General features: G+C 35.3%; 2 protein-coding genes across 2 annotated transcripts; both read right to left on the bottom strand.

Moving 5' to 3' along the window:
- Positions 1–685: 685 nt before the first annotated feature.
- LOC145641915 (uncharacterized) lies at positions 686–4,244 on the bottom strand. Its single transcript, XM_081692943.1, has 4 exons — positions 3,932–4,244; positions 3,771–3,853; positions 1,161–1,216; positions 686–1,064 (listed from the first exon to the last, which is right to left on the bottom strand). Exons 1-4 carry the CDS (start codon positions 4,101–4,103, stop codon positions 986–988), a joined length of 390 nt encoding a protein of 129 aa, XP_081549069.1. The 5' UTR covers positions 4,104–4,244; the 3' UTR covers positions 686–985.
- A 6,930-nt stretch (positions 4,245–11,174) lies between these two features.
- Positions 11,175–18,418, bottom strand: LOC145641914 (V-type proton ATPase catalytic subunit A-like). Its single transcript, XM_081692942.1, has 20 exons — positions 18,176–18,418; positions 17,262–17,388; positions 16,881–16,936; positions 16,732–16,788; positions 16,505–16,616; positions 16,366–16,403; positions 16,161–16,262; positions 15,968–16,024; positions 15,754–15,825; positions 15,535–15,636; positions 15,366–15,428; positions 15,153–15,285; positions 14,864–14,970; positions 14,089–14,283; positions 13,255–13,341; positions 13,047–13,151; positions 12,769–12,866; positions 12,611–12,689; positions 11,820–11,908; positions 11,175–11,731 (listed from the first exon to the last, which is right to left on the bottom strand). The coding sequence occupies exons 1-20, from the start codon at positions 18,251–18,253 to the stop codon at positions 11,617–11,619; spliced, it is 1,872 nt and encodes a 623-aa protein (XP_081549068.1). The 5' UTR covers positions 18,254–18,418; the 3' UTR covers positions 11,175–11,616.
- Positions 18,419–20,192: the final 1,774 nt, after the last annotated feature.

Here is a 20,192-nt window from a genome sequence, read left to right as displayed (position 1 = left end):
GGCTGCTGCTGTAGTGTTGGTGAAGTCGTGGACTAATGTTGTTGAGACTGTTATAATTCTGATGTCCTTCCTTGTAAGGTCGTAGCTGTTCAGTGCTTGAAGTCCTGCCATAGCCTCACCTTGTAGGGGAGTGCTGGCAAAGATGGTCTTGCTTTTGGACTGAACTTTAACCCCATTATTGTAAAGACCCATCCTGCTGCTGCACTCCAGTCTTCTTTACCACCATCTATCATTGTCTTCTTCCAAGCTCCATCAATAAGGATCCTTATGGGGTAGTTCCTGTAGTGATCACCCGACTCCAGATTACTTCTGATTTACTTCCTTTCGCTTCTGTACCAGCATTATCCTTCCTGTGCCCATCGTTATGCATCACTTTACCTTAGTACCACCTGCTCGTCCAGTGTTCAATTTGCTTTATAGTGCCTATCGGGTCTAGTTTGGTGTTGCAGAACACTACATTGTTGCAGGTTAGCCAGATACTCCACAAAGTACAAACAAACTCGATGAGTCTTAGTGAGGTCTTCCTTCCCACTCATGAGAGATGTATCCCAGAGTCCAATCACCAATGCTGGTATTGAAGCTCTTGTTAGCATGGATTCCCAGATTTCTTCCCCACCATATTCACTATCAAAGTCATGTTCAGTTCACTTTATTTCCACTTTGAAAAAATGTTTTAGTTCAGAACTATAAGAGCTAATAAGGTCATACTTTGTATAAGATAGATACGTTTAAATTTAAATAATTCACAACTTCACAGTAAATTCTGGCGAACAGGCCAGCCATTACAGGTGACGTACAAAGAGAAATCTACTTAAGTTTCTATAGACAATAAATTCCATCCACAGATTCAACAACAAAAAAAGAAATAAAACGACAATGAGAAGGGCCTCCTGTAGCTGAAGTGTGTATCCTGACATCAAAAACCGCCTTAACTAGCTTCTAATCTCCATGTTGTGGTAGAGAAACAGGTGAAAGCTTAGGAAGTTTACAGCTTCTTGTACCTCTTTTCAACTTCCTCCAGGTTTTGAATATCCTTGTAATACTTGCACACACGGTAGATGCACCTAGAATACGGCCAATTTTCATTAATCATAATCAAGCCATAGAAAAACTTGTTTTGCAAACTAAAAATTTCATTATTTCAGCAGCTGCACACATACCAGTAGAGAAGACAGGCTGAAGCACAAAGAATCACATTCCTCTGAGATTTGTACATCTGTCAAGGAAAAAGACGCCACGGTTAAATTTTATAGAAAATAACCGCCTATTGTAGTCATCCATGCATGCATAAATCCACACCAAATGAGCACCACACATGGAATGAATACATGGAAAGGTTCAAGATTCAGCTGTAAGAAGGATACACAACGCCAAAGAATTTTGTTTCGCTTCACATTTATAAGTTTAATTTATCACACAAGGATTCTCTTTTTGACTTGAAATCCAACAAATGCTTCAAAATGAAGAGTGAAACAGACAAAAGAAGGCGTATAGAAGCTAGCTGGGAGTGGCACCAGCCCAGCCTCACCAGTTTATTATAATGCTTCGCACCCCTCTCTCATTCCTATTTTGCAAGAAAATGACTTCACTATATTTTTCTAGCATATTTCTCCATAACCCCTATCCCACTCCTAGCATATTTCTCCATGTTGTCCCTATCACCTACTCTCTTGCCTCCATCAATTTCTACTCCTATATTGTAAGGATCAATAATGGCAGGTAAGAAAATTCAGGAGAAAGTTGATGGTTAATATGGTGGTCATTAAAAAATAGACTGATGAAACAGTAACTGATTTATGAACCCCTTCATGTTTTCATTTAAAGGTTTCACCCTCTGTTTACTCTAATCAAAAGCAAAGCAAACCAGCATTTTCTTTTTCAAACAGAAATGAATTCGGCACCGTCTATAAAGTTAATCATGGTGATGTAGGGATTTTTTTACTAGCGGCAATAGTTTAAAAGAACCTGGGCTCTATTGTCTAGACATTTACAAAGGAGAACCATAGAAGAGAGGGTAAAAGTCGAAAAGAAATCAAGGAGAAAAAGATGATATAGAGGTGATATTAGTAGGTTACCCCCATTTCACTAAAATGGTTACACCTGCTTTATCAAGGTCTTCAATTTACATCTTTGACTATTAATATCTTTTAATATATACTTGTATTTCCATAAATTCTAAGCTTATCCACTAGCAAGAACCTTTTCCAAATGAATATTTTGTAAAACATAGCATCCTCAGACCTCAGCTACTATTTAGTTATATGATAGAGACTAGCAAACAACAATGAGTAATGAAGTAGGCCCTGATACCAGCTTGATAGAGATTATGGAGAGGGAGTAGTTCAGACTATGGAGAGAGGAGAAGAATTTAAGAGAGAAAAGAGAAAAAACAGGCAAATAAGAGGAAACAAAACAATAATAAGCTGAGATGAAACAAAGAGGTAGGCCATAGAACAGGCATTAGGGGGGAAATTAAAAAGAAAACAAAAGGGAGGGGGGCACAAGCTAAAAATCTAGACATCAAATAGCTGCACAGTTAAATTTCGATAACACTTCACAACACTGCCAAATAAAAAGCATACCTCCCAAAATAATGCTAATACAGAAAATAAAACATGCTCAAATTCTCCCGAGCTATTACAAACATTTTCAAATCCAAGTTATTCTACCATTCACTAAACGTAAAAGTGCATACCCACACTCTACTCTCTAGTCTCTACTCCACAATAGGTGGATGCCTCTTCAATTATGGTTATGATATGGTCTTGCCTATCATACTTAGAAGGGGAGGAGGCAAATGAGGGTATGAAACTACAACAAAAACTTAAAAGTACAAATATAGGCAGATGCTTAAAGCAGCCAAAATAGATGCATTACTCCAAACGTCCAGGATGACTTCATATGACCGAGGTTCCAAGCTAAAAAAAACAAAACACTTCTTCAGCTGACCACATTAATGCAATATCCTAGACATCAACTTATCGGATCTCAAATATAGAAAGTTTTCTAGTGTGGATTCTACGTGGGAGACGGAATAGAATGCTTTTGCAAAGAAAAAACATGAACCTGCAAATAGCACCTAGCCAATCCTATGCGCGAAAAGGAACTCAACGAATCAAGATCACTAATAATGCATAACCCACAATAAAGTGACTATGTTTCCAAATGTCAAATATGATCATATTTTTCTACAATTCTGAAATTAAATTTCCACAAATCCAAGCATTTCTACTCCGGGAATAAATTCTTAGTACTATTCTTGTCTACCCTTAACAAACAAAGTACCCAATCATCTTTTCACACAGCCAACAGCTTCAAATTCCAATAGCCAAAGCAGCACAAGTCCTCAACTACCAACACCACCTTTGTAATTAAGATTCACTCACAACAAATTTGCATTCCTAAAACTCGATTGTAAATTGCAACCAACAAAAGCCAAAAGGAGGACTAACTATATCCCTATAACCCCCCCTTGGCACAGCCACTCTACTCCATTAAAGGGTTTAACAACAATGCAATCGCCACCAGTCAGGCAAAGCCTCGAAATTGACATGACAACTACTCCCAGCATATCCACGCCAAATTCTTAACAACAAAACTACAATACAGCAAAAGGAAATCCATGGCAATCAAACAGTCCTGTTAATCCTAATTTTTCGGGCAATCAATCCACCGATGATTATAAGTCATAATAAATCGAACAACACACAAACATAGACATCAAATTACACAAAATCAAGAAATGGAAACCCTAAAAATGAGAAAAATACCGATTTTTCATAGCGATCTCTCTCAGAAGCAGTGCAGATCTCAGAAGTACACGTCAATCGGTGTTCATACTTCCAATAAATATCTAAAATCAAAATCAAAATCAATAATCAACAATCATACAAAAAAAGGAAAATGAAAAGGAGGAGAGAGAAAGAGATACCGAGAAGCTGAAAGCCAGCAAAAGGGACGATGAACATTAACGGCTGAAGGATGAGAGAGATAAGAGAAACGATGCGAGTTTTAACGAGCTTAGGTGAAGGAAGAGAGATGAGAAGAAAAATGGCGGCCTCAGCTGCAACTGCGTAGGTGAGTAGCATCCATTGTAACCCCATTGATGCTGATTTTTTTTCTCTCTCTAATGGAGGTGAGATGAAGGAAGTTGGTTATTTCTATTTGTTGGCTTTTCCGCGTTGATGAGAGTTTTTCTCACGAGGCCACGATGAGTGATAATATGATGCCTTAATTGTTAAGGAGGAGAAGGACGAGTCCACGCATTTGAGTTGTTTTTATCGGGTTCGGTTCTGGTTGAGTTAATATTTTAATTTATTAATCTGAATAAGCGAAGATATAGTATTGGAAAATTTCACACCAATAATCCAACCTTTCACTCATTCTTCCAGAATAATTCAACCTTTGGATTAACCTCTAATAATCCTAAGTTTAGTACTTATTATCTTTTACCAACCCTTGTAGGTCACCTTACCTGTTACATCCGGTTTCAATCCTACGTGGCTGTGACCGTTAGTGTATTTAAATTTTTTTTTTCTTTTTCGAATTTCTTGTATAAAAATCCAACGGATTTCTTAATTCTCCAACTCACATAATTTCCTTTTTAATTTCTTGAAATTGATTGGCGATGGAAAGGGGAAAGCATCAGGCAATTGCGACAGGGTCATCTTCTTCCTCAAGAAGTGGGTCAATTGGAAGGATTAAGTGTAATTGTGGAAGGGAAACAGTAATTTGCACAGTGAAAAATGGCCCAAATTCTGGAATGAAGTTCCATAGTTGTCCATTATGGCCTGTAAGTGCTTGACGACTATAAATTAGGGTTATAGTTAGTGTTATAATTAACCCTAATTTGTATAATTATGGTTTTTGTGTGATTTAGGTTAGGTTTTGTTTGTGTAATTAAATTGCTAATTGTAGTGGTGTTGATTACAGGAACTAGATTGTGGGTTTTTTAAGTGGTTTGGTGGGGGCAGAGATGAAGTTGATGACTTACGGTTTCAACTATTTGCGAAAGACACCACCATTGCAGAATTAGAGATGCAGAAGAAGATGGTTGAAGACAAAGTGAAAAGGGTTGAAGACAAGTTGAAGAGAGTCCAACTGAAAAAGGAGAACTTGGAGGAAGATGTTCAAGAACTGAAGGTTGAAAAAACTTGGAGCAAGTACGAATTTAGGTGGAGAGCAAACAGAGAGCAGTAAATATAAGGTGAGAGTGAAAAATGAAGAAATGAAAATGAAAGAGAGAGACTGACTGTAGTGAGGAAAGGAGGGAGCTTCGTATTGATGATGATGGTGACATAGTTGGTTGGAAGAATTAAAGAACCTTCAATTCATTTTCGAGGGAAATCAACCGCCCAAAATGTCAACAAGTCATGTGTTGACTTTCCCAGCCGGTTGCAGGTTAAAAAGGCTTGGTAAAAGATAATAAGTACCAAACTTAGGATTATTAGAGGTTAATCCAAATTAAAGGTTGGATTATTCTGGGAGAATGAGTGAAAGATTGGATTATTGGTGTGAAATTTTCCTATAGTATTTCGTATCTGTTCATTAAGTATTAGTTGCAACTTGGTGTATTATTGTTGTTGTCTAGATTGGGCAGTAAAGAGAGGATGAAGTTGAGGGAGTAAGAAATTCAAGTATTTTGTTTGCCTAGACGGTGAGTAAAATTTGAAGAGAGTAATGTATTTCCCTAAAAAGGGTAAAAAGTTACTGAAGCCCCCTAATAAAATATTTATCCCCTTAACATTTGCTCCGTAATTTCCATTTCTCTCACTCTCCTCTTTACCAACATGTCTTCTATGCTTCCGACTCCCGCCATCTCCCTTCCACCAAAGCAAAGTCCTACGAAAATTGGTATAATTCATTTCTGATGAACTTACTCTGGCTCGTTCAAGTTACTGCTGGCAATCGAGGAAACCTTTGCTCCATTATTAGTGCCAAACCCTATAATAGATCCTCTGATAATTTTTGCCCCATTAGATTTTTATCCCTTAATCTTTTCAAGGAATCCAGGCAGAACTAGAGGAAACTCGTGTGATGCACGGTTTGTTTTTATTTTTTAAAACCAAATCTAATCTAATCTAATATACGTAATCAATCAATTAATCAATCAATCAATAACTATATACTAAAAGATACACCAGCAATGACACGTGTCATTTTCTGGTGTGCTCTTAGTATTTTTTTTAAAGAAAAAACATTTTTTAAAAAATTGATAGAGAATTTAAGCAAAATATTTTCTTCCAAAACTTAGGAAAAGAAATCGTAAAATAATATATTTATCAACTTAGATCTCTAACCATATCATTATATAAATTCCTATATAAGTAACAACAAGTTTATGGAGCGGCCAGCCACACAGTGCGGCATGGTGTCACATCAGGAACAAGTAACCTCCGGAAAAAGTAACCCCTGACCGAGTAACCCCGTCCAATCTAGTAACCCCTGACCGACCTAGTAACCCCCGACCGACCTAGTAACCCCTAGTAACTCCCAACCTAGTAACCCCCTAGTAACCTCCGACCTAGTAACCTTTAACCCACACCTAAAACCCACCGTAGCCACCACCAACACCAACCTTTCTCAACAAACCACCCTTAAAGCCTTAAACTCCACCTCACCACCACCATCTCTTGTATTCGCTGCCCCACATCACCAGCAACCACGCACGCCCAGCAACCATGCCACCACCAACTCCCGTACCACCAGCAACCACGCCCAGATCGAACAAATACCATGCCACCACCAACTCCCGTATCACCAACAACCACACCCAGATTCAACCAAACCCACACCCAAACCTTAAAAAAATCACCAAGCCCATATCGAACCAAACCGAACCCACAACGAACAAAAAAAAAATTTAAATCGTTAGAAGAAATTAAATCGAACAAATACCTCAAAATTAATATCGGCTTCAAATTTCACTTCAAATATGGCTAAAAGGCCAAATTCGACCATGAAAACTCTAGATCTGCTGAATTTGGCCTTAAAACCTCCAGCTTGTTTTCTGGTGACAGAGTACGAGGACCTCCCTTACCCCCAACCACCGCTGCTCCATTTAGCTTGGTTAGGTAGGATAACTAGAGAAGAAGAAAAGAGGAGAGAAAAAAAGGAGAGAGAGAAGCTAAGAGAGCTCGAGGAAGGGATGGGTTTGGGTGGGCTAAGTGGAGCAGAAGAAAAGAGGAAAGAGAAAGAGGAGATAGAGAAGAGAGCGAAGAAAAATTAATATATAAATGTTAGATACAAGAGTAGAAACACTACGTAGCTATAATTGTTTTTTCACGTTTATTATTATTTGTCTTTTTGTAAGTTGCACTATATTCATTTGGTCTACTATGAATTATATATTAAAAACATATATAATTAAGATATTGTTTATCAAAGTTATATGTCGAAATATGTGCTAAATTTTAATGAGACACCAAAATAATAGAGGGATGGAGTATAATTTTGTGAAAAGACAAGTGTGTTGGTAAAAAAATAGTCAAAAAAAAAATACAAAAAGTCAAAATTAATTATTGTTTTAACACATAAAATCAACAGATTATATTATTGGCCTAATTGGACTATTATTGGTAAATCAATGGTAGACTATAAAAATTAATGATACATGTCATATTTATAATTATAATTACATGGTTTCTCGTATAGGAGTAAAATTCTATAGTTAATTGGATATTCATATTAATTATAATATGTAGTGTTTTGCTATTGTCAATATAAAAGATAAGTTTTTTTTTTTCCAAAAGAATTATAAACTATAATATATACGTACTAGATGAAGCCTATGCGATGCACGGTTAGTTTTTATTTTTGTAAAAAATATTTTTCATAGTTATGTGGTTAAAATTGTTATTATATTAGTTTTAAAATATTAGATAAAATTCCTAATCTCAAAAGATAATATTTTGAATTTAATTAATTCAAACTTTAAAATTTCATTCGTCGATTTTGCTTACGTGACATTTGAATTATTTAATTGTAAAAGAAATTAATAATCTCTTATTTAATTGGCTACAACTTAAATTTATTATCCTACATGGCGCTCTGAAATAATCAAATCCTACGTGGTTCTCTAAAAGCTTGGGAAAAAACTCCCCTTTATATATATATATATATATATATATATATATATATATATATATATATATATATATATATATATATATATATATATATATCCAATCTAATTATCTGACGCGATGTCTAATATAATCACAATAATATCTATTTGTCGCTTACGTGACGCGAAACTTGGCGAAAATTCTAGTTTTGTTCCCGGACTATGCCCGGATTGTCCTAAATTTTTTAGCTTAAATGTTAAATACGATTATATAAACCCATTTGATAATGTAAAATATATAGACATACGATATCATATCATATCGCTTATTTATATTATAGTGTACTTTTTGTGGTTTTATTTGTAAATAGATATTTATGCTATTAATAATTTGATATTGTTTATTGCACTTAAGTTATTTATAATGAATTAAAAGTATTTTTACAAAACTAAAATTATTTTTTCTGTTTAAAACTTATTTTTATTGATTTTCTATTTTATATTAAAACACTTTATAAATGATCTCATTTAAAGAACTTTTTAAAACGAATTTTATGATTGAGAATTCAAGTCAAAGGTCTACATCAAGTATCTTCGATAGGGATCAAGCGTCGTCGGGTCTTAAATAAGAATTTAAGTCAAAGGTCTTCATCAAATATCTATCTTCAATCGAGATCAAGCATTGACGACTCTCAATTAGACCTGGCAATCCTGACCCAGACCCGATGACCCGACCCGAATGACCCGACCCATGACCCGAAATCGACCCGAAACCAGTGACCCGAAATTTACCCAAAACCCGAATTAACTCGACCCGACCCATACCCGACCCGAAGTTGAACCGACCCGACCTTGACCCGAAACCCGAAATGACCCAACCCAAAACGACCCGACCCAAAGTTGACCCCAGACCCGAAACGACCCGACCCCGAAGTTGACCCGAGACCCGAAGTTGACCCGACCCGAAAATAACCCGACCTTTAACTTCTTTTAGTAAATAATTACATAAGTTATAAAAAGTTTATATTAGGAAATTATACATTAAAATAGACCCAACAACATCTTACATGACTACATTGACTTTAATATAATAGCTAAAAAAGATGGTCAAAGTGAGATGTGTGAATAGTGCAAAATGTCAAATCGTTAAGAGTAATTTGGGACGGATGGGGTATAAGAATAATTCAAAGAAATTATTACAACAATGACAATGATAATAAGAGTACGTATTAAAACTAAGATCAATAAGAAAGTGAGGTATAACTTAATTAGTTAGAGCATCCCTCTTAGTTTCAGGAGATCCTGAAAGTGATTCTCAGTCTAAAATTCTAAACAAAAAAAAAAAAAAAAAAAAAAAAAAAAAAAAAGGTTAATAAAAGTCCAACAATTACTATAATCCATGAAAAAAATAGCCTTAATAAATATAGTGAGTTTTTCGTCAAAAAAAATAAAAATAAATATATATACAGAGTTGAATTCAACCCAATGAATCACCCGAATATAACTTGACTAGAAGTTGACCCAAAAATTGGACCCGAAAATTGACCTGACCCGACCCGAAAATTGACCCGACCCAAACTGACCCGACCCGAAAATTGACCCCACCCAAACTTGACCCGACCCGAACTCGACCCGAAGTGTTGACCCGATACCTGACACGACCCGATTATCGGTCGACCCGAAATCAACTCGAAACCCGAAATGACCCGACCCGACCTGAAATGACTCGACCCATACCCGATCCGAATGACCCATTTGTCAGGTCTACTCTCAATCAAGATATTCAAATCAAACCGTGAATTACGTCAAAGTCAAAGTGGAGATTGAATCAATAGATCAAATTAGAAATTGTACCCAGATTTTCTCAAATTAATAAAATTAATATTTTGTTTCATTTGTTTTGAATCTTTATTTTTCATGTATTTGAAATTTGAGTTTATAGTAACTCTCTCCAATTAAGAGTTCCTCCGTCCTTATTTGTTTGCTCCATTTGACTTTTCACGGTTTTCAATATACATTTTAAAACATAAATATATTGAATTCTATACGCATAAAAATTACAAATTATAATCTTTTCATGGTAGAGTTTGTAATGAATCTAACAAGATCTTACTTTCCTATCTTATTTAATCTTTTTTATGTTCTAATTACGCCTCTAACTTTTGCATACCATTATACTAATTTCCTTTTTAATGGTCGAACTTTCATTTTAGTTTTTAATAGAACTCTATAATCAACTAAGCTTTATTAGCTAAAACCTATTTATCTTGCATAAACTTTTTTTTTTTTTTTTAAAAAAAATTCCTATTATATAGCACAAGGCCCTCAAATTGTTCAAGAGTCAAGACTAGGCCTGGTTATTGGACATGGCTACCCAATGGCAAAAGGGTCGGGCTTATAATTAAAGGGTTTTGACCCTTTTAATTTTAATGGACAGGGCTTTTAAAGGGTCATGTCTTATAGGGTTTTTATAGGGTCTTAAATTAAAGCCCATTAATTAAAGGAAAATCTAATAAGTAGCCCAATAAGAACATAATCAGTTTCAAAATAAATGCTTACTCTCTCTCCTCCATTGAAGCGTTTCTCAGTTCATCTCCTCCATTGAAGGCTTGAAGCAGTTTATCGAACATCAATTTTACTTCGTATGTTTGCGTAATTCTAGTGGTATGTTTGCGCATTTTATTCCATTGACTCAAGACACAGTATGCCATTTGCCAATAATAATGTTTATCATGCATTAAGTATTACTCTCAATTCACAAGAGTACAGTATTTTACAGTGGAAACTTCACTCATTTTTGTTCCATGATTGTATGTATAAATAAGCAAATTGGGTAATTAAAAAGGCAGATTAAGCGAAGTTAAAATTTACAACATCCTTCTTCTCAAGTTTCGATGTAACTCTAAAGTAATTCAAATCCTCCTCGTTCAATTCTTCATCTATTCCTTATTGCTTCCCTGGATAAAACCATGCACGATAACTGCTTACGACTGCTAATTTAAAAGTTCATCCGTCTTCATGGAACATTCTAAGAAATCAGCAAAGAGAAACTCGCTAATTCAGCAAGAAGGGTAAAAATGAAATTGCATGAATTTGCCCGATAAAAATATCAATAAAACCACGTCTCAGCTGCTGAAAATAATGCTACAACCAATAATACAAATGTGATACCCAGTTCAGCTTCAGCAGTATGAAGGAAATAAATTAAGAATACAAATGCAATCCCTACTCCTACTAAATCACAGGGTACTCGCCACAAAGTTCTCGGCCTCATAATTCACATAAACTCATGAATGAACTTATTTTACCCTCAAGTGTAAAAGGGATCTTATTCTATACCGGGAACAATAAATAAAGTAATCAACATTGTAACACTACATCCAGACAAGCCTCGGAAAGGGGGAAAAATACAAAGGGCCAAAAACGGCTGCAAAGCAAACAAGGCTGTCTGTGCAAGTGTTTTGGTGTTTCTTGTACAAGGGGAAAAGCAGCAGCTCCAACCAACTGGACTACCTGCTGCTCAACAGAGATTAAACTGAACTGCAAGCTAATCATCGAGTTTCATCCTCAAGATTGCGGAAAGCAGCAGTCAAATCTTCATTCAACTTCTTGAATTTGGCAACAAGAGCATCCTCACCTTCAGCTGGATCCTCGAATTTCTGTGACCTGTTGTCAAAGATGATTACATTATGAGCTGCTTGTCAAGAGAATGATATTACTCAAACTTGGAGATAGCTATAGATTTTCCACTTACACTAAACGGTAGAAGAGATCTCCCAAACGAAGCTTGATCAAGCTATAGGTAATCTTTTGACCATCTGAACCAGCACCGCGCTCCACAGACTAGAATCAAACCGACAAAGCAAAATACCATCAGCAAACATTGAACCATAAAAAACTAAGGGCTTGTTTGACATCATTTTTTGTTTTTAGTTTCCTGTTTTTTTGAAAACTAAAAACCAAAAACAGGAAACAAGAAAAAGGTGTTTCCACTTTTTTGTTGTCAGTTTTCAAAATTATCATGATTTTAATAAGTCTAAATAATTTTTGATTCATTATGTGACATATATAATATACTTTTAAAAAACAAAAAACTAAAAAACAGAAAACCACAGCAATGCCAAACGAACCCTAAACTTTCTATTACCAGTAAACCTTGCCAATTGTTGATGAATAAGATACTTTGTTACATTGCCTTATTATGAGATTAATCATAGATAAATAAAGTGAATTCAGAACATCATTAAGCATATTTGCAAAGCAAAAGCAACACGTAATACGAAAGAAACACGCAATCTTAAAATTTCCACTTTTAACATGAGATTAGCTCATACATATTTACAGTCTCATATATAGATTCTACACATTATTTAAGTAAATAGTTAAGCCTTTATAAATTCCTTTCCTCTTTCTATCTTACAGCAATCTCAAATTTTATCGAGGAGCATATGGGCAGCATACTTAGATCACAACCCTTTAACTGTCAACTGGAAATATGATAGCAAGAAAATCCAGAGTAAATGAATGCAGAGGAATGAAAACTACCTGATTGGCCAAATTATAGAAATGGATAATGTTGCGCATCATCCAGACTGACTTGTAGAATGGGCAATATTTGTCATATCTGTTACCACCAGGCAGAAGATTTTATTATATTGAAACAATAACATAAAATATAACCTCACATATTAGAAAAAGCTTACGGTGTAAATGCATTTTGTGCCAAGTAATCTTCTCTCAACAGCTTTGCAGTGTCCAAAGTGATTTTATCTGTCTCAGCCAATGCATCTTTTCCAACAAGCTGCAACCATTAAAAATAATTGGTTAAACTCAACAGTTAATATTTATAACTTAAATTCCAAAGGAGCAGAAGGAAAGCTATCTAATACTCAAAACAAAAACAACAATCACAGCTCTAGAATGCTCAGAAATTAGATCTTTAATACTCAGAAATTTTGAGAAAGCAAAAATCAATGCATACCTGGACAATTTCATTAAGATCATCTTCTCTCTGCAGCACCTCACGAGCCTTGGTCCTGATATCAATGAACTCAGGGTCGAATTTCTCATAAAATGTTTCCAAAGCCTGCAAACATACATATTTTCTGCTAAGCAAAAGGCACAATAGTCCATCTGAAGTTATTATAGCATAAAAGGCTTGTAAATGATAAAAGATTTTAATTACTCACCGTTGAGTACTTTGAATAAGAAATAAGCCAGTTGACAGAGGGGAAATGCTTCCTCTGAGCCAGTTTTTTATCCAAACCCCAGAAAACCTGCACAACAAGATAATATCTTCATAAATATTATTGCACAATAGTGTTGCATAGCACAAGAATTGGACAAATCCCGAAACACAAATAAATACTATTTTTTTATTATTATTATTTGCATCAGTTTAACCGGCACGTTAGCTGAGTAGCAACTTTGACCAATAATATCTTTAATTGTTAATTAGTAAAAATTATAACAAAATTATATTATGAAACTAGACATTGTGACGAATCTAATGATATATTATATAATAACATTTATTTATTTTGTAGAGGTGATAAAATTAAGTCAACCATGGTATGTGAATAGTACAAAAATCAAAGTGATGCATTTAAAAAAAAAAAAGAGGGAGTAGTTACTAATCCCATATCTAGTATGCCACTATTAAAAACTGATGTGGACCTCCATCTCCCATCATCTAAATTGAAGTCAATAAGTTCAGTTTAGGCAAGCAACTAGTATCACAATAAGCGACTAATTATCCTTCCAAACATAAACCTTTCACCTCTCAGGCTCTTACTTAATTTTTGTCATCCTTTATCAATGGGAAATAAAACATGTTTGATGGGTAATTCTTTTTTCTGATGGAGGTCAAAAGGTATCCAGTAGAAATCTACTCCATATAAACATAATAAGTTACAAATCACAATCCACCCCCTCAGGAAAAAGACTGCGCTCCTCATTTAAATGTCTCCCTATCAATGTGAGTGATGAATTTCGTGGAATTTGAAAAAATAGACATATCCTACCTGGACAATACTCAGTGTTGCAGATGTAACAGGATCAGAGAAATCTCCTCCAGGAGGAGAAACAGCACCAACAATTGTTACACTACCATCACGCTCTGGACCACCAAGACATTTAACTTTACCAGCACGTTCATAGAACGAAGCTAAACGAGCAGCCAAATAAGCAGGATATCCACTATCAGCAGGCATTTCAGCCTGTGCAAATATGATACAATAACACACGTTACAATCCAAGCATCAGCATTTAACAGCTAGATATAAGACAGCACAAAAAAGATAAGCATTGCAGTAATCTCAGATACAACTCTCAAATATACTGATTTAACAGAAGATGTATAAAGGCAGAACTAATCATCAATGACCTAAATAGTTATACAGATGGACCTTAAAACAGTACAGTAACAAACATAACAAAACAAAAGCCATCCGAATGTACTCATCATACTAAAGGTCACTTGATATGAAATATCATCTATTGCTTTCCAAAATACAGCCACGAGCAATTAAGGCTGAGTAACAACAGATAAACATTCACAAGCAAATGCCCTGATTTAACAACCTTATGCACTTAAGCTTCACAATACTTAGATTCAAACAAGCATTATGAGACTTCTGTAATCTGGTAAAGCACTAGCCAGCACAATAAAGAACACAGGCAAAAAATCAGAGTACATCCTCAAATCAAGAACTTAGCACAAACCACACAATATGGCATGCATAACAAACAGATACCAGGTACAATATACAAAAATGGAAAGTTAAATGGGATGATCACCAGTCGTCCGGAAATTTCACGCAAAGCTTCTGCCCATCGAGAAGTTGAATCTGCCATCATACTAACATTGTACCCCATATCTCTGTAATATTCAGCGATTGTAATACCTGAACATTCAAAAAAGATGTAAACTATCAATCACTGCAAGAAAAAGAAGAGAATTTCTCATAAAAGCAGAATATCCATCAACATCAATCACTAATAACAAAATGGCAAGCATGGACAAAAATATTTCCGAACAGTAAATACTTGTCAAAGAACTTGAACCACAGCAACCATCTTAGTGTACCTGTGTAAATGGATGCCTCACGTGCAGCCACAGGCATGTTAGAAGTATTTGCAACAAGTGTAGTCCGTTTCATAACAGATTCTTCACGTCCATCAGGCAATGTCATTGTCAGTTGAGGAAAGTCCATGAGAACCTGAATTGAAGAATTTTAAGTCAAATTCTCTACATCAATGAAGCAATATTAGAAAAAATCCCATCAACTTAAAAATATACCTCAGCCATCTCATTTCCTCTCTCTCCACAACCAACATAAACCACAGCATCAGAGTTGGAGTACTGCAATCAGCACAAGACACATAAAAAAGCTTTAGATTTACATGACAAAAAACCAAGTTCCAACATTATGGAAAACAGTCTTTAAAAACATATTCTGACAGATTACCTTAGAAAGTGCTTGACTAATGACAGTTTTTCCACATCCAAAAGCCCCAGGAATGGCACAAGTTCCACCCAAAACTGAAGGGAAAAGAGCATCAAGAACACGCTGTGAAAAATAAAATCAAGTCAGCAACATCTTGAATAAAGCAGAAACCAATGAAACAAAAAAAGAACTTTAACACGAATTAAGAGTGACAAAACAATGCAATTCCAAAGTATGCACCTGCCCAGTGAGTAGAGGGGTGTCAGCAGCAAGTTTTGATGCAACAGGCCTTGGTGAACGGACGGGCCAAGACTGCAAACGAAAGTCAGTATATATCAGGAAATCACTGGACAGCCAAGAATCAAGAATTCCATAAAGAAATTTAATTGAAAATGCAATTGAAGTAGTAGAGAAACTAATACTTCCAAGCAAAAGAAGAATGTCCTTTAATTACCTGAAGCATAGTAAACTTCTTAACCACGCCTTGAAACTCAAGTTCCAGGACAGTGTCCTGCATGCATAATTAAAGATCAGATTAAAAGAAAAGGTAAATAGACATAAAAGTATTAAAACTGGATTTCACATTAAGTCTCAGGCAAAGCTTGAATCCAGAAATATGTGATAAGCATTAAATTTTAAGAACCAACCTGAATAGAGTATTGCCCTGGAGGTGCAATGTATGTAATCTTTCCCATAGCATCAGGAGGAAGAGCCACACGGTGCTGCAACAAACTGTTCTCTTCCACAATCTGCAACCACAAGTTTCAGGTACAGAGTTATATAAATTCAGCATAAAAAATTGGGAAGCTCAAAACACCAAACTGGAGATGATCAAGATAGCACACAACTTACAGCATATAAGTCTCCACCAGTCAAAAGATCACCCTCACCTGTTACAAACACCAATTCTCAATTCAGTTCTACAGGACACCTATAAAAACAAAGGCAATACACAAGAGTACTGGCAAGTAGACAATAAACAACATATTACCTAATTTATTAGGCTGGAATTCCCAAAGAGCGTCTTTATCCAGGGGTGGCACAGAAACACCACGGGGTATGTATACATCACCTGACCTTTTAGCAATAGTTTTCAGTGGTCTCTGCATATATTAAAAAAAAATGTCATCCAAGAATTTCAGCAATAATTAGAGTGAACCGGTATAATTTCACAAGGAGAATATAATAATGGTTAAAAGGCAGAACACAACTTCATACCTGAATACCATCAAAAATGTTCCCCAAAATTCCAGGTCCGAGCTCAACTGACAATGGCTAAATATAGGATTAAATAAGTCAGAAGCCAATACTAAGCTGAACATTGTGAAAGGAAAAAGAGCATCAGAAACACCAAGTGAGATGATTACCTTGTGAGTACGAAGAACTGGATCATTCACCGTCAAACCACCAGTTTCTTCATAAACTGAAATTCAGCCAACCACAATTATAAAGAAACCTTACTTTTAACAAGGGCATGACACAAAATCTGATGAAAGCTTGCTCTTCTCAGATAAATTAGTTGAACTAAACTTATCATTACTGGATTGAAATTAAATTAAATAAAATATATGTTGTAGTCTTGTGAAACTTATTTTGCTGAACTAAACTTACACTATCCTTATGGACATGGTTGCTTGAAACTTATTCTAAGTTGAATAGAAAATGGCCATAAAACATTGTAATGGCTAATAAATTAAATCAATAACAAAAGAATAATATTAACAAGAAAGAGCTAGAAATGTTAATACCTTGGATGGTGGCAGAATCTCCTTCTAGTCGAATAATTTCTCCAATAAGATTGTCATTACCAACACGAACCAATTCATACATAGCAGCACCATTCATTCCATCAGCAACGACGACAGGTCCTGACACCTATAGATTTATTGATTCAGGGCATTAGAAACCGAAACAGCTCAGCATCAAAAGATAAGCACATTATTATAGCTATGAAGTTCAGAAGACACTATGATCCATCCAATTTGAAATTCGATAACATCATAAATCCTAAACAAGTACAAGCAAGGAAAACAGGTGTTCAATTGAGGGATCATAAATTGAAATGATCAATCCCAGTCCTTATGTTGACCCACAAAAACTCGATATCATACGATGATAAATCTTAAATCATGATTATCGTACTAAAACCCAATGTCATTATAAGCTAAAAAAGATTAAAATAAAGTCCACTTTCAAAAAGTCTTTTTTCTTCCATAAGATTTGTTAAAACTTGCTCAAAAAAGACAATCTGAATATTCTGTAACTTTCTGCAACAAAATTCCAGCATCATACATTCAAGGTCAAACTAGGTTAAGCAATGTGAGATCCCAAAATCAAAACAAAATCAAAATTAAAACTTTCCGCAATCTTCAAATTCATAAATCCCCAAACCAAATCATGAAACCAAAAAACAATCGATAAATCATCAAATCATAACTACTACTATCAACTATGATTCAACAAATAAAAAAAAAAGTCAAAACAACAATAAAAAAAAACCTAATCACCACAAATCAACTAACAATCAACTGATTCTAAAACAGCAAAATTAAACCAAAAAATCAACAAAATCGAAACAATTAATGCATAATACTTCAATCAAAGCAGATCAAACAAAGAAAAAAAACAAAAATCAATGAAATTGATAGAAAAAATCAATTACCTTACGAATGTAACCATACTCGCTCTCCTTCTCAGAATCCTCGAATGTAGTCATACGATCGGCGTAAACGGACGGCATGATGAATGAAAATTGGGGAGATCTAGAAATCTAGGGTTCTTGAATTGGTGAGATCGCGGATAATGGTAAGCGAATCGAAGATATATATCTGAGAAACAGAGAGAGAGAAGGAAGAGAGAGAAAGATGAAGAAAGTGTCGTTTCTCGTTTATTGATGAGTGATGAGATGGAGGACAAAAGATGTGGGTGTGGTGGAAGTGACAGACCAAGATGATTAATTTAATTTAATTTAATTTAATCTAATCAAATTATGATATTTGAGAATCCCAGGGTTATGTTGTGTTTGTGATGGTTTCGTCCTTGAGTTTGCCATGTTTCCTTGGACGATGTCAAATCTCTTCTTCTAGACTAGAGTGTCTTTTAGAGTTTTAGACTAGAGTGTAGAGGACTAGAGGGTAACATGGTGCATAAGGTTGGATCCTCTTTAGTTGATAAAGATGGCATTGGGTCGGACTAGCCTAAGCTTATAAATAAAGAACATAGGTACGACATAGCCCGTGGCCCTTAGAAGCGGGAAATTGACCACAGGCTAGGCTTCACCAATGAGCATGCCCATCACCATTATACATTAGAATATCAAAATAAAAACTATGTACTAAAGTAATCACCAGGAATATTCTAGAATTACAGGTGTCACGTTTACATTAAAAAATTTCCCGCCAAAAAGTTTTAATATTTTTTATTATTTTCCTTTAAAAATAAAATGGTAATTGATGAAAACAAAAAGAATATACAACCGTATTTCAAAAAAATATATACAGCCTAAATAATAGAACAATCACAACAAATTTAAATAAATAAAATATTACAAAAATATACACAATAGACGCAATATTAAACTTTCACTCTCTATAATTCTTTCTCTGTAGCTTCCTCTGCCATGGCGAGGAAGAAGAAGGGGAAACGGAGCTCGAAGGAGGAGGAGGTGACTGCAAGGAAGAACTCTAGAGGCTCGAATAGTTCTGAAGCTCTATTGGAGTATGCTTGGGGACAGTAGACGAAATCTCGTGCAAATGTGAGTCGAATTCGGCCATTGGAGTTTGATCTTGAGGATGAATTGGAGCATTGTATGCTTTCTCCTGAGCAATCTTTGGAGGAATTGATCAACAAATCTAGGGAGAAATCGAAATTATCGGAGTGGATGACTCATCTCAAAACTAAGGAATCTGGGTTTGCGGGTTCTGAAAGAGGATCAGCTTCTCGATTGCAAGTATCTTCGAATTCGCCTGTAATTGTTCCGATTGATTCTGAAATTGATCCTAATATTACTGTTAGAGATACTATGCATGATAATTGTGATAAACCTAGCTTAAAATTGGCAATGGAGGATATTATTGATGAAGTGGATTATTGGAACTTGGGGTTGTGGCATTTACTATTGTTGTTAGTCCTCATATTAGGACTTTTGAAGGGTATTGTTGGAGAATTTGGGGGAAATCGAACATAGATAAGGTAATTCCTTTGAAGAAGGGTGTGTTTTTTATTTGATTCTTGAATGTTGAGTCTCAGGATATAGCCTTAGCTAGTACGAATCTATTAATGGATAAGAAGCCTATTTGCCTGAGACAATGGGAAGATAGGATGGAATTGAATGTGAATGATGTGCATAAAATTCCAATTTGGGTTCAATTACATGGTTTACCACTCAAATATTGGGGGAAAAGATGTCTTGAGAAAATTATTGGATTAATTGGTACTCCAATTAAGCCTGATGTTGCTACTCAATCTAGAGATAGAGTTTCGTATGTGAGATACATGGTGGAAGTGGAGTTGAGACAGGATTTTGTGGACTCTATTGAATTCTATGATGAGAATGATGTGTTGCTTATTCCAAAAGTTCACTGGGAATGGAAGCCTCAATGGTGTTCAGGATGTGGAGGGTTGGGTCATGTTTTTTTATCATTGTCCCTCTGGGAAGATAAGGTTGGAATGGAGACCTA

Source organism: Chenopodium album, chromosome 8 (assembly GCF_948465745.1).
Source record: "Chenopodium album chromosome 8, dcCheAlbu1.1, whole genome shotgun sequence".
NCBI lineage: Eukaryota > Viridiplantae > Streptophyta > Magnoliopsida > Caryophyllales > Amaranthaceae > Chenopodium > Chenopodium album.
Note: the sequence above shows the minus strand (reverse complement) of the source record. Positions and strands in the feature narration are given on the sequence as shown.

Coding starts and splice junctions, on each gene's coding strand:
- LOC145641915 (XM_081692943.1), bottom strand. CDS start 4,103: ATGGGGTTACAATGGATGCTACTCACCTACGCAGTTGCAGCTGAGGCC. Junction 3,854..3,931: donor TGCTGGCTTTCAGCTTCTCG/GTATCTCTTTCT, acceptor TTTTGATTTTAG/ATATTTATTGGAAGTATGAA. Junction 1,065..1,160: donor TCAGCCTGTCTTCTCTACTG/GTATGTGTGCAG, acceptor GCCGTATTCTAG/GTGCATCTACCGTGTGTGCA.
- LOC145641914 (XM_081692942.1), bottom strand. CDS start 18,253: ATGCCGTCCGTTTACGCCGATCGTATGACTACATTCGAGGATTCTGAG. Junction 16,937..17,261: donor AGATTCTGCCACCATCCAAG/GTATTAACATTT, acceptor GCTGAATTTCAG/TTTATGAAGAAACTGGTGGT. Junction 15,637..15,753: donor CCCCTCTACTCACTGGGCAG/GTGCATACTTTG, acceptor TATTTTTCACAG/CGTGTTCTTGATGCTCTTTT.